At 44.8% G+C, this 13577-nt stretch overlaps 1 protein-coding gene across 21 annotated transcripts in view; it reads right to left on the minus strand.

The window, feature by feature from the left end:
- IKZF1 (IKAROS family zinc finger 1) overlaps nucleotides 1–13577 on the minus strand; it is a 96376-nt gene that overhangs the window by 22524 nt on the left and 60275 nt on the right. For 5 of the 21 annotated variants that reach the window (XM_058296633.1, XM_058296637.1, XM_058296635.1 and 2 more), the window contains exons 4-5: nucleotides 12907–12966; nucleotides 5028–5288 (exon numbers count right to left, since the gene is read on the minus strand). The exons of 8 other annotated variants lie outside the window; for them this stretch is intronic. In XM_058296633.1, coding sequence (XP_058152616.1) covers nucleotides 5028–5288; nucleotides 12907–12966 — 321 coding nt within the window. The remainder of the gene's footprint in view (nucleotides 1–5027; nucleotides 5289–12906; nucleotides 12967–13577) is intronic. 8 more of the 21 variants (XM_058296641.1, XM_071215045.1, XM_058296643.2 and 5 more) reach the window with 2 other exon arrangements.

Consider the following 13577-nt stretch of genomic DNA (forward strand, 5'->3'; position numbering starts at 1 on the left):
ATTATAGTTTCGGTACACCTGTTCTAAGAACAATTTAGGTAATATTAAAGAATTCTTTCAGGGGTGGTGGCCCTGAATTTTGTGCCAAGGAATTGCCTGACCCTCCTCTGTGTGTGGCAGCTCATGTCTGTATACTCTAGATTTAAGGAATAAACAGGTGTTTGAGAAAAAGAAATATGCTATGGTCCTATTAGGTAGTTCTGTTTGTTGGAATCTCAATGGTAGAATATTTCTTTTAACCCTTACTTGAGTAGTACTTTTGCCCTGATTAAGTAGATAGTAAAGTCCTTTTGAAAGCAAATGCTTTATTTAGAAGAGAGGTCCTATGTGTCTACACTTTCTGGTGTTGGGATGACATGAAAATGGACTTCAATAGTGGCAATTTTTCTTAAGAAACAAGAACATATTACAATGTATATGGAACAATTTTCCCAGGTGATTAACAGGATTATAGTGAATGAGATGGTCTTTTTTGAAATGATTAATTAGAAGTGTATCTGGTACTATTAAACTCTATACCAGATTAAATTTGAAAGTCTATATTGGCACCTGAATTTCATGATGATCATCACTTTTTTTTTTAAGTGGGCAGGATAGTGCTGCTGTAAAAGTTGAAACTGCTTTACAATGATATTCAATTATAGGCCAATTGGAGGGACGATTATACTAACTAGGATGTATTCTGTATCTTCCCAAATTCATATCTATATTGGACTTGACTGAGCAGAGAGAATTTAATGCCCAGCAGTTTGGAAGGTACTAGTTAGTAACTAATTTCTGAGTTACAAGTCCATACATGTAGCCGAAATTGGATGGGGAGTTTAAAATAGCTGGTAACTAGGTAGCCTTGAGGATCCTCTGACAGACAGAAATCCCTGAATTCTTTACGAGAAGCACTTTTGCTCCTTCAGTGGTTTGTGCGTGCGTGAAGGTGTGTGTGTTTAACTCCAGGTGGGCAAGAAAAATCGGATGATCACAGTGTGCTGAGAAACCCAGGCAGGGTCAAAGTGAAATAGGGCTTCAGCCCACAGCTCTCATTTTGACAGGGCGAAACTCCAGGCGGGGCGGGAGAGACAGTCAGTTGGGAACTGTGTCATGAAAATGCTTTTCTAAGGATGTGGGACACTCCAGGTGACACACATTTTTTTTTTTTTTTTTTTTGCGGTGTGACCCAGAGCTGGTGAACCCAAAGCTAGCAAAATGCCCCTCGAGGAGCTGTCTCGGGGCCCCCCGGGGCTCTGTGCCTGCTCAAGTCTGCAGGGCTGGACGGAGACCCGAGCAGGTTCATGCAGCACGCTTAGGGTCTCCCCAGGAGCGGTGAATTGGTGGGAGACGGAAAGGACAGCTTATTCTAGCCACGTCAACCTTCTGCTCCGCAGGGTGGGAAGGAAAGAAGGGCAGCCGTTTCTTGGGGAGTAAAATCTGTCTTCTCATTTGAGTAAACGGTTCTTGGGTATCCTGCTGTGCCTCGTGGCTTTATCCCCGCTGGCAAGCTTTCCTGGAAATCTATTTGTTTCTGATTGCCTGTGCTGGCATGAATATATAACACAGGACGTGGGGGGGGGGGGCTCCTGAAGAGAGCATCCCCTGAAGTTACAGCACCAAGTGGTCAACTCAAGTGCGTTTCCCCTCAGAGCTGGTAACAGATGAGGAAGATCCACGAGGCAGAACAACAGGGCAGAGCTTTTATTTGTTTGCTTCCAATTCCGGTGAGCCATGTTTGCTCCTTGCCTGCTGTAGGTCAACAGCCAGCTGCTCCAAGGTCATATTTACTTTTATTTAACCGGGATGAGGAGCTCAATCTTAGTCATTTAAAGTTCAGTTTTGAATCCCGGGAATTCTACAGAGCAGCCATTTCAGGGACCTTCTGTAAGAAGACTTGAGCCACTTTCATTAGCTTTATCTTTGGGGTAAAAAAGAAGCCTTCATGGGTGTCTACCTCAACTACAGTTTCTGAGGGCATATCAGAAGAAAGTGAATTCTTTAAAAAAATCAACCTGAACTGCAAGAATTTACTCGGGCCTCTTTCAACCATCCCTTAGAGCAGCTCCAAGGAGCATGCTGCATTTGTAGGCTTGTTCACTGCCTCGCTGATGGGATCAGAGGAGGCGCAGTGCTAACACTGCTTGGGACCCTACAGGATATCACTTGGGCACGTTTTTATCTATTAAAAAGTCTCATCATTTAAAGCAATAATGCCTTCTATATGTGGGTGGGTCTTTTGCCCTGTATGTCCAGTTTCTTTCATAGCACGTTCCCACCTGATTCTCCTATCAACCCTGAGAGGCTGGTGGGAGAGACGCTCTCATTATAAATATGTTTATATTATAAAAATGTTAAAAACATGAAACTGGGCAGCAGTTCCAGGGAAGCGGAGTGGAGCTATCAAGGGACCATTAAGAAAAATGGTACAACCAGCAAAATATGTTGCCAAGGTGGTCATATACACAAAGATGAGGAATTCTGCCAGCGGGAGAGGACCCCTGACTGGGGCGACTGGTATACCTGGCTCTCCTCACCTGACAAGCTGAGGGACAGAAGGAGAAATGGCAGCCACACTGAAATCTCCGTTTCTTCAGCGGGTAACCAGTTAGTTTGCATCTAGGTTCCCAAAGAAGGGCCATCCCCAAATGGCACTCTTTAGTGTCACCACTCAGCTGAGCTTCCCTGCCACCTTACGCTGCCTGGGGTCTGGGCTCCAGCCCCATCAGTATCCCCTGGGAGACTCTCCAGCCTCTCACCAGGGTCTGAATAGAGTCTGGAGTTTTACAAGTGCCCCCAGTAATTTATTTGTCCTTTAAAGTGCACAAAGCACTGCTCTAGAAATGTTTTAAAACCTGGGGAATTCAGGGCAGGGTCAGCAGCTAGCAAATCATGCCTTTTCCAACATGTTCCGTGCAGACCGGAGGATCATGAAAACATTTCTAGCAGGTCTAGGCTTTTCAAACCCAGTTTGGCCAACATATTTCTATATCTAGCTGTGGTCCCCTTTATCTATGCACTGTACAGACAACTGAGGAATTCACTGTTTAAGGTTTTTGGTTTTGTTTTTTTTTAAATAAAGGTCAAGGCATTAGCTTAAAAATTGATGGTAGGCATCGATTTCTGGCATTTACTCATTCTGTGAGTTGAAGAGCTAAGCATATTAGTGGAGTGCTTGGTATTTTGCTGCTATTTGTGAGGAGAAGTGGGCAGCAAATAGCAGGTGCTACTCTGCATATCTGTACTTGGCAGGTTTATTCATTAAATGTAATTATTCTTTTTATCAGGTCAGGCAGTCATTATATTTTGGCAATTTAGTAGGTTAGAATTTGATTCATTTATCAAATATTTATTTCAGAGAATTTTCCCTGTACATTCAGGCTTTACATGAATTAGCAGGAAAGTAATTCATTTGTGAGGTTTATTCCTTCATCAGGAATGTATTAAAATGAGTTCCAGTGTATTCTGTTAAGTGTCTATCACAGAGTATCCTATTTTCACTTCAATTTCCACATCGTCTCAATAAGGGAGAATGTGATTACTCTCCTACAAGCTTCTGTTAGGGCTGGATGTGACATGTCTATTTCACTGGCTAAGGTGAGGATTGAGGGGTGCATTAGGAAAAGCAAAGTTTGCTTAATTACAGAAGTTAAAATTTTATGGAAAACATGGTTACGGTTTTCCCAAAGTATTACAAACAGAAAACATCATTTTGGGAACTTCCATGATTTAAATATAAAAATCATGACTCCAAAAAATACCTGCATTTTCTGATAAACCAGCATTTTTACTCTATTGATTTTCTGAATTACTGTTTAATGTTTGTTAAAAAATGGCTTGTTTTTCCCCAAGTAAGAAAGCACCTGAAGCTGTGATTTTCAAGTCTTCCTCCTCACTTGCCTGAGATATCTAATAAAATCTGCTGTGCCTGCAAATCAGGCTCTTGAGCTTTTGTTTTGTTTGCCTCCCGGGCACCGCAGTGGCAGGTGCCACCTTTAGGATGGCCTGCAGGTGGCCACTCTTGGGGCAGCGGTGACTCAGAGTTTACGTGTGTGGTGTTCGAGCTTTCAATGACCGCCTGAATCAAGGCATTTATGTTTGGCCCAACTTCAGGGCAGCTTTTCACAGAAAGAAGAATAAAGGCTTTTCAGCTCAAAAGAAACCACATGCAGACAGAGAATGGTAAACGCTGTCCCAGTATTATTTTAACTCTAAGACTCTTGAGCACCAGTAGTGATGGTGACTCTACACTCGTGCTGGAAAAGCACTGGATGGTCCAATTGACATGACTACTGAGATACGGGGAGGGGGCAGAACTTGGGCCAACAGAGTCTTGGATGTAATCCCCCCCAAGGGAGAACATCTTGTCAGTTTGGGCACAACCATCTGACACAATGAGACTGGCCTTTTACTCCATTGTAATTTGGGCAGAGAACATTATAATCCCCTGTCCTTCCAAATCCTCCAATAGACCGTTGCCTAAGACAGGGACTCTGACGTTAAATTCTTTGCCAATTTGAGATGAAAATCAGCAGAACACTAAATTTTGCTGCCATTCCACAACTCACTAATATTTCCAAGACTCCCGCCTTGGTGGTTCTGATAAAGGGAACATGCGGATTTTACTACCAGTTTCTCTGTGGAAAATCGGAGGAGTAAATTTTGGTCTTTCCTATCTCTTTGTTTTGTTTTGTTTTCGTCAGAGTGGCCCACTCCCTGCCTGTCAGCCAACAGTGCAGCGGAAACTCTTTAGCGGGTATTACCTCGGGGCTTTGACAGGACTTGCCTAGGATGCGTCCCTTTTGATTTCATTACTTTAATTTACAGGGCAGAATTGGTCCTTGTTTCGAAGTCCCGTTAAACGTTGGTTGCTCCAAAACAAGAACAACAGCCTTGCTCCTTGGAGCCGGGCCCTGGTGACTGCTGGGCTGTCAGTCAATCTGACACGCGCTCGACACGCTCAACTGAGACAGGTCATTTTCCGTCTCATACACCCCACGGGACCTTTTCCAGGCCGCCAAAGGAAAAACTACGCCAGGCCTTACCAGTGTGGCTTCTTTTGTGAACCATGAGCACATTGGGACCGATGCAAATTATCCCACAGATATCGCATTTTAGTTTTCCGTTAGGAAGTCGGATGCCTCCAACTCCTGACAGAGCCTTGCCGCCTTGGTCACTGGGGGGGCCATTCATTTTCTCTCCAGAGGCATCAAGCATTCGTAAATCCTGCGCACATTCTTCCCCATTCATCTCACAGGCACGCCCATTCTCTTCATCACTCTGAGTCTCTACTTTAACATTACTGGCTGAAAGAGACAACACAGGAGGCCACTCAGTGTCATTGCAAAACAAAACCGTGAACAGCACAGCAGCAAAAAAAGACAAGCAAATGCGGCGAGGGCTACTAACCGGCAGGTTCCCAGGCTAGCCCGGGGGCGCGGCCGGCAGTGGGCCGGGTGGGGTGGCACAGGGGGCGAGGCTTAGGGAAGGCTTCCTGCTTCCCGGCCTCACCGTGGTGGCAACGCGCTGCGTCAAGTTCTCACCCCGGAGCGGTGCCCGCGCTTTAGCAGGCGAAGGCCCCCGCGTCCACGGTGGCACTGCCCGCTGGCACCGCGGGCGTGCTGGGAGGCTTCGGATCCCACAGCCGGCTCCCCGGCGCCCGTGAACTTCCTGGAGAGACTTCCTAAGGAGCCGCTAGCAAGTCTGGAAGATGTCACCTGTTTATAAAGCGACCTCCCCTTGTTTCCTATAAATCTAAATAAAGGCGGGGGCTGCAAACCCACGCTCAAGATTTCTCACCGCAGATTCCTTCTAGATCCCTGGAAGAATTTTTTTTATCTCTTTGGTCCAAGATCATTCTAATTCCTCTGTATTTTAGGATGACGGAAATGAAACCTGAGCCCCCAAGTAGAGGCAGGAGCTCTCAATTGTCTTCCAGTCGCTGGAGGGTTGAAAGCGACAGTTCATGAATGTAAGAGCTCTAGAGTAGCTTTTCAAAGAAAAAGATGTGTGTGAGGGGTGCTGTGTTATTGAATACAATCACCACGATTTATGCTGCATTACCATTTCCTTTAAGTCACAGATCGGGTAATATGTATGCCATTCGTACATTTTTCTTATAAAGGAAATCAGAGCCATTTGGTTTGCATTTTTCTGAAGCAGTGACTGCTGGTGACTTGTCTCCAACACTAAAATGACAAAGAGAACTTGTAGTGACACTGAGAGTCGGCATTTTCAGCACTGTTTTTGGCGAACAGTTAAGAGTAGGTAGGTAACTTTTGCCAAGTAAAATAATCAATGAGCAAGATGACAGTCGACACGGCCGAGGTCTGAGGTCAATGTTTTGAATCTGCTTCACCTGAGAGCTCCTTAGACAGGCCCATGCCTGGGCCCTGGGGAAGACTGGCCCAGCCACCCGAGCTTAAGGAGCTCTCCAGGGGCCTCTGGCCTGAGCCCGAGAGCAACTGCTTTAATGAATGGCTCATACTTGTTGTATCCAGTGCCTTCTTCTGGGTGTGGAGCTCGAGTCCAGACTCTGAAATCCAAAGATCTAGCCTGGAATCTTGGCCCCACCACCTAGGAGCTCCGTGACCTTGGGAGGGCGCCACGTACTTCTCCACGCCGTGGCTTCCTCATCCTTAAAGACAGGAACTCTCTCAGGACCTCCTTGTAGGGTCGTCGTGAGGACCCGGGGGTGAAGAGAAGCCCGCTCAGACCAGTGGCGAGGACATGTAAGTGTCCCCTGGAGGATGGCAGTGACCCCTCCTGAGATGTCTCTGCCTCATCATGAAAATGTTTATGCAGAGTATTAACGGACCCCCACGGCGACCCCTTAAGGGAGGTACTACCATTGTCCTGTTTCACAGGTACGAATGAGGCAGTGAGAGGTTAAGCCACCTGCCTGAGGCCACCCAGAAATGGGCAGAGGCGGGAGGCACCTGCAGGCAGCCTGGCCCAGGACCTGTGTTCCTCACCACAGCCCTGCCAAGGTTTCCCCGGTAGCTCTTTGGAGAATAGAAGACTTACAAACAGAGAAGTGGATGAGGCTCAAGTAACTGGGCTCCCATCTACCATATCGGAGGTCCAGGGGTGATGCTCTGGGCCTCCTGGGGAAGATGAGCTGGCCCGTGTGGTGAGCCGGTCCACGTGGCTGAGCTGGCCCACACGGAGAGCTGGTGCAGCAAGATGATGCCACAAAAAGAGACACAGAGAGAATAAGAGCTGCAACAGACCAGGGAGCTGAGGTGGTGCAAGAGAATGAGTGCCTCTCCCCTACTCTGGAAGGTCCCAGGATTGGTTCCCAGAGCCGCCTAATGAGAAGACAAGCAGACACAGAAGAACACACAATGAATGGACACAAAGAACAGCCAATGGAGGGAGAGGGAGAAATAAAATAAAGAACCCTTAAAAAAAAAAGAGTTACAAACAAACATATGAGGCAAACTAACTGGAGCAGGGCCTAGAAGGGAGGCGGGCTGGCCCTCGCTCCCTCTCTCTTCCCATCAGGTCCTTGAATCATGCAAGACCTCCCTGAGATACCAAGGCACGGCGATTCTCCAAGAGCTCTCTCCTCCGTGGCAGATTCTGAAGGCTGCAGACTCAGAATCGCCTGTGTCCCAGCAGCCCCCGGCTAACTGAGCTGAGCTGTACAGACAAGTGGCCAAATCTACAAACACAAGAACCAAAGGGGACAAGGGAGGCAGGGACAAAAGCTCTGCCACCCAGGCCACGGTGCTTTCTCCGTGATGCGTGCTCTGGGATGCGTGTCCTTCCTGGTGGGAGCCAGCTCCCTGGTCCCTCGCTGTTCTCCAGCGTGGATGGACATGCTTGGGAAACAAGACAAGGAAGCTTCAAAGAGCTGTGCACTCCTCAGCCCGGGGTGCCTCAGGGCTGTTAAGAGAGGTCAGTTAGTCCACAGTGGAGCCAATTATTTGTGGCAAGCTGTACAACCTCTGAAGCTGAGAGACACGGCTTCAAGCTGAGGTCACGGTGTAAGCTAAGGGCTCCCGTGACTGGAAAAGGAAACTGACACAGAAGCCCAAGTTTTGGGCTGATTCTCTTGGCAAGTCCCTCGACTCAGCTAGATTTCATGCCTTTGGAGGCAACCCAGTAAAGGGGATTTTCCCATCAGTATATGGTGTGGTAGCATTTGCCTGAAACGACAAGCTGCACTTCTAAGTTGTGAAGGAAGCACCCCAGTTGGTGTGTGCTGTGCTTTCTGTTTTCCGTAACTGTGAAGACCTCCTGGTGAGGAGCAGGGCAGCAGGGAAGGTTTGGGAGTGGCCTGGGGTCTGGCATTGGTAGCAGAGGGAGGTAGAGCTCAGTGCCCAAAGGAAGGAGATGGGGAGGCCGGGGGGACACACAGCGGACGGCTGTTGCCTTAGGCCACCAAGGTCTTGGAAGCTACTAGCCATGACTCACTTAACGAGCGGCTCATAAGGCAGGGTTTTGCCACTGCTACATTTTAAGACACTGTCCTCTCTCACAGCCAGAACAGAACAAAACAATGATGACAACAACCAAGAGGAGGCTCAAAAGGTATGAGAGTCTACCTGAAAGTCTCCTGAAACCAACGTGGATGCTCAGCTACAATTTAATGCAGGTATGGACAAAAGAAGGAAGAGGAGGAGAACACATACTAAAAAAAGAAAAAGATCGCAGGTCCACAGATCTGTAACAAGAGCAGCAGGGAAGTTCTGCTCAGGAAGAGCTGAGAAAGAAACACAAAGCTCAAAGAAGAAAACAATAGGGATGCTGTGATATTCTGGGGTTCTAAAAAAATTATGCAGATGGTAACCCCAAATCACTTTACGCAAGGTCCAAGAATCACAAACAGGGGGCTCATGACCAAGGAGCCGAGAGAAGCAAATGCTAAATAGACCCTCAAATAGGAGTTAGAGCGCAGACGCCAAGAGCTTTAGAGCTGGAAGATTGCCAGCACTCGGAGGACACGTTCTAGGCCATTTTATGACATGGAATGGGTCTATGAGGATTACAGGAGAGAAATAACACCTGCTGGGAGTCCACAAGGTTTGGGGAGAACGATTTGGGCAACATCGCCAGCCCCGGGCATGTTAGACTTGAAGAACATCTGATGGTGGTCCACAAGGTTTGGGGAGAACGATTTGGGCAACATCGCCAGCCCCGGGCATGTTAGACTTGAAGAACATCTAATGGTGGTGGGGCTGGAAGGAAGTCCATGGGAGACGGAAACCAATTCACACGAAGAACTGTCGAGGGCCCTGGGAAAAGTAAAGTAAAACTGGGGGCTGAAGGGGCTGGGAAGACAGCACCTTCACGTTCTGGCTCCTAAAAGGGAACAAAAGGCAACAAGGAGCGGCAGATGCAGGGCGAGGCTGTTCTAAGAGCGTGAGTTTGCAGTCACGGGACCTTCCCATGAGAGGGGAGAGAGGCGATTCCTGGAAGCTTGTCCGTGCCTGGTCTCAGGAAGCATGCCTGCTCTGAGGTCCCTTCCAGCTCCACAACTACCCCCTCAGCCAGTACGTTCCTCACTGAAAGAATCAGAAGCAAAGGGCACTCAGCTGGAAGGCTGTTCCTTTTTCTCTAGTGGAAAAAGTAACAAGAGGATTTGGGGCCTGCTGATGGCCGTCTACATACCCAGCCATGAGGGGAAGTCCGGTGGTGTGGATAAGAGAGTTTGTAGCCCCACTTGAAATCTGTGATCCTAAGGAAGTAAAGAGACCAGGAGCTGCTTCAGCCAATGAAGCAGGAGTTCTGGAATGGCTGGCTGGCTTTGGTTTAAGCTGTTCATCTCCTGGCAGTTTCTTATTAAAATACCCCGGAGTCCTCTCCATGGGAGATAGAAGATTTCTAGTTTATTCCGTTGACATGTCCTATGATGAGACCCCTTCATATAGTCAGTCTCTTCTAAATCTGCCTTTATTCTAATTTGGTCCACTGTGGGGGGTGTTGCCCTCTAGAAAGTTCTCAAGGACTCAAAATAACTGGCGTTCTCCTCCTCTGAATTCCTCAGTCTGCTTCCTTTACTTGGCCCCAGAATTGTCTACTTATGATAGTGTTTCAGTAAAATGCTATACTCTCCTTGATTATAGGGACTATACTTATAAATATTTTGTAAACTCTCTCGCACCAGTACTTAGAAAACTGTTGCACTAAGTAAGGTGCTGAACTGAATGTATTAAATATAGAACACAAAACGGAGGCCCGCGATAACGTTGTTTTCCTCCTGAACGCTCTGGCACAGGTCTCCCCTAAAGCTAGCTCTTCTCCTGTCTCACGAGAGGTAATGGACAGAGCCCAGTTTCATTATTTAAGAGGCTTATACTAAGAGTGGATGTCTTTGAACCCCAAGTACCCAGCCACCTTTCCTTATCAGATGCTGTTTAAAATTAGGAAAAATGAAAATCTATTATTACATGTTTTAGAGGACTTCCATGTTACTTGTAACCTAACAGTCCTTAGCGAGCCCCGAAGTCCCTGAATACATATACGTAAGTTTGAACTGAATCTGGAGAATCCTGGGAACTCAGGGGTCAGTGGAAGCCAAGGTCTGAATTGGCTGCCAAGGAGCATGTGCGCTCATGAATAACTAAAACAGTTTAAAGCATAGGTATAATGTACACTGGCATGCCCAATCTGACAAATGCATTCTGTTTCCTCTTCATTTCCTTTTCCTTTTTAGAATTTGTCTTTGTATTTATTGGTAAGGCAAATATTTGGTACTCAGAATACAGTTTTTTTTTCCATTGAAAAGACATTCTGAAATAGTCACACAGTAAGAGCTATGTAAGTTTGAAATGCTGAATATTTTAAATGAAAAAAAAAAGGGAGACAGATATATTCTTGCAACATCGGTGACTAGCAAGTAAAAATCAAATGGAATAAAGATTTAAGATGAAGAGGAGATAAATAGATGTTTTTGTGTTGCTACCAAGGAGACTTATAGAAACTTTCAGGTGTTTTAAAGGTTAATGGACTCAATATTATAACTTGATAAAATTTTAAATGTGGGTGTTCTTTTTAGTTGTCAGGTTGCACAATGAAAAATAGTTTTCTTAGACCTTGAAATGAAATAAAGTCAGGGAGAGGGAAGAAGAAAGGCAAAAAAGAGAAGAGTGTAAAACAGTACAAGTTACAAGCATATATACCCTTTTCCCAGGTAACGAGGGAGACAAACTAGAATAGAGAAGGTAGAAGAGGGTCAAAAAGTTGGAATTTTTAATTTTCAAAAAACTGGGGAAAAAGGTGGCAAGAGCGGAGGAAGACAATTGTCCATCATTACCACAAGGTGGTGATATTGGCCCAGAACAGTTTTGTTGCTGTTTGGGTGGGGGAGTCTTCACAATCAGTCCCCCATTAGCGTGTGGAAGTTGTTCACAATTTGGGTACTCACTAAGGCAGACTGGGGGTGGGGGGTGGGTGTGGGGGGAGAAAAGGGAGGGGAGAGGGAGAGAGAAAGAAAGATCAACATACCAACATCTTCTGAATGCATTTGTATAAATATGTAGACAGTGTATGGAAATTTATATTATCTATCTTATAAGAGCTCAAAGTACCATATATCTTTATATGGAATAAATTTTTTATGTATTGAAGATATCACTAAAGGATCTGCTTCAGTATGCTTAAGCCTAAACCTTCCTCAGATATAATCAAACCATGCCTGAGAATATATATTTTCCTCCTAAGTGTGTTTGACTTCTCAAAGTATTTCAATATTGTTCATTTTAGAATGAATATTATTTCTCTGTCCTGGTACCTTTGTTTTATTTATTCATAGAAGCATATATACATACACACATATACATACATATAAACATTTATATACATTGATACTTACATTTATATATCAGAGAAATAAACATCAATCTATTGTTTTAAACTTGACTGAAAGAACCATTAGTAAGAGAAAGATTTCTATAATTTTTAAGCACTAGAAAAGTAGTCGATCTAGTTTGTGAGCAAAGGGTTATACTTAAAATTGACATTGCTAAATCCTTTAAGGATACAAAAAGTTTTGATAACCAGGATGCCAGAAACCTATCTTTAACTGTTACTGACACCTTTGAAATTGGAGCTTTGTAGTCACATTTGTCACAGTATTAACAAGTACAACCTATTTTCTGATATTGTCTTATGATATTAGAGAAATGATGGTTAGAGGCTCCAGTGACTTAAGTCTTACGTGGAGAGCCAACTTGGAGTTCTTTAAATACTCAGCTATGCACATTTTCAAAAAGCACTCTCCTTTTTAAAAAACACTCCTTTGAGGGTGCTAACCAAACCAGTTATCATTTATCAGCTCCCAATACCTCAAAAAGAAAAATGAAATTAACATCTGTTTCTGGTTTAACAGCCAGTCCCATAGGCTCTGAGTACTGATAGTATTCTCACTCAGCCAGCGAGGTACCACAGAGTAACAGCCATGAAGCCCTCTGAATTTTCTTCTCTCAGTTCTGAAATTAATACTCCCAAGCAACAGAACATTCCTGTCCCACAAAATAGTAAAAATCATCTTGAAAATGGTTGTTTGGTTTGATGGTGACAGAAAGCATGGCCATTTTACTAGCATGCCCAACAAAAAGGAGATAATCATTACATCAATAATAAAATGGTATAACAGCATTTGTACAGTAACAATTCCGTCAGCTACTTTTATTCCTCCTGTTACTGTTACTACCACTGCCATCACATCAGGCATGCTCCCTAGGATAGCTCTCAGTAGTCTAAGGCTTCACTTACATACGTTACTGTATAAATGATGATGGCACTGGTGGTAGATGTTTAATGCACAGCATAGTATATATTTAATTTATCTCATTTTCAAGTATGAAAGAAGGTGTTGATGGGAAAAAAAACATGCATTCACAATATTTACACTAAGGAAATTGAGTACAAAATGAACACTAGTTTCTGTTTTCTAGAAGCAAAGCATATACTTACGAGAGAAAGATTTGGGAATTATTGCATGAAAATCCCTAAAGCCATCAGCCCCATATGTAACTGCAATAAAGAAGGCAAAAAGAAAGCGGGGTTGTGATATCATTAGAGAAATATAGAAAGTTTTAAAAAGATCGCATTTAAAAAATTTTAAAAGACAGCATTATTTCTTCAAAAACATTATCCATCTACTACTCTGCAATTGTTTGCTATCCTATAGGTGACAGAAAAGCTGTCACAGAGCCCACTGAGAACAGGACTGCAACTCCCAGAGGTCCGGCCTCACCGCATTATCTTATTTACAGTGTTTTGGAGCAGGTGTATTAAACGTCTTTGGAGTAGTAACCGAAAACATTCTAGAAACATGAGAATCGATGTGATCGAGACAACATCCAATGCCTCAGCATCGCAGCAGAAAATCTCCTCAGGGAGCGCTGACTTTCATAAAAGCAGCTTAACCTTCCTGAATGTAGAGCAGGTGCATCATTCCGAAGGAGGAATGTTCCTCGTTCGGCTTTTTCTAAGGTTAGAAAATATTGATGCAACCTGTCGGGTGGGGAAAACTGATTATTTTCCCCTACCCCAAAAAGAGCTACCAATTTCAGTGTGTCTTCCTTATCAGCTGCTTTCATGCACGTTTATCACTGCCTCAAATCTTCAAGTTCTTCTTCTGT

Source organism: Dasypus novemcinctus, chromosome 5 (assembly GCF_030445035.2).
Source record: "Dasypus novemcinctus isolate mDasNov1 chromosome 5, mDasNov1.1.hap2, whole genome shotgun sequence".
Taxonomy (NCBI): domain Eukaryota; kingdom Metazoa; phylum Chordata; class Mammalia; order Cingulata; family Dasypodidae; genus Dasypus; species Dasypus novemcinctus.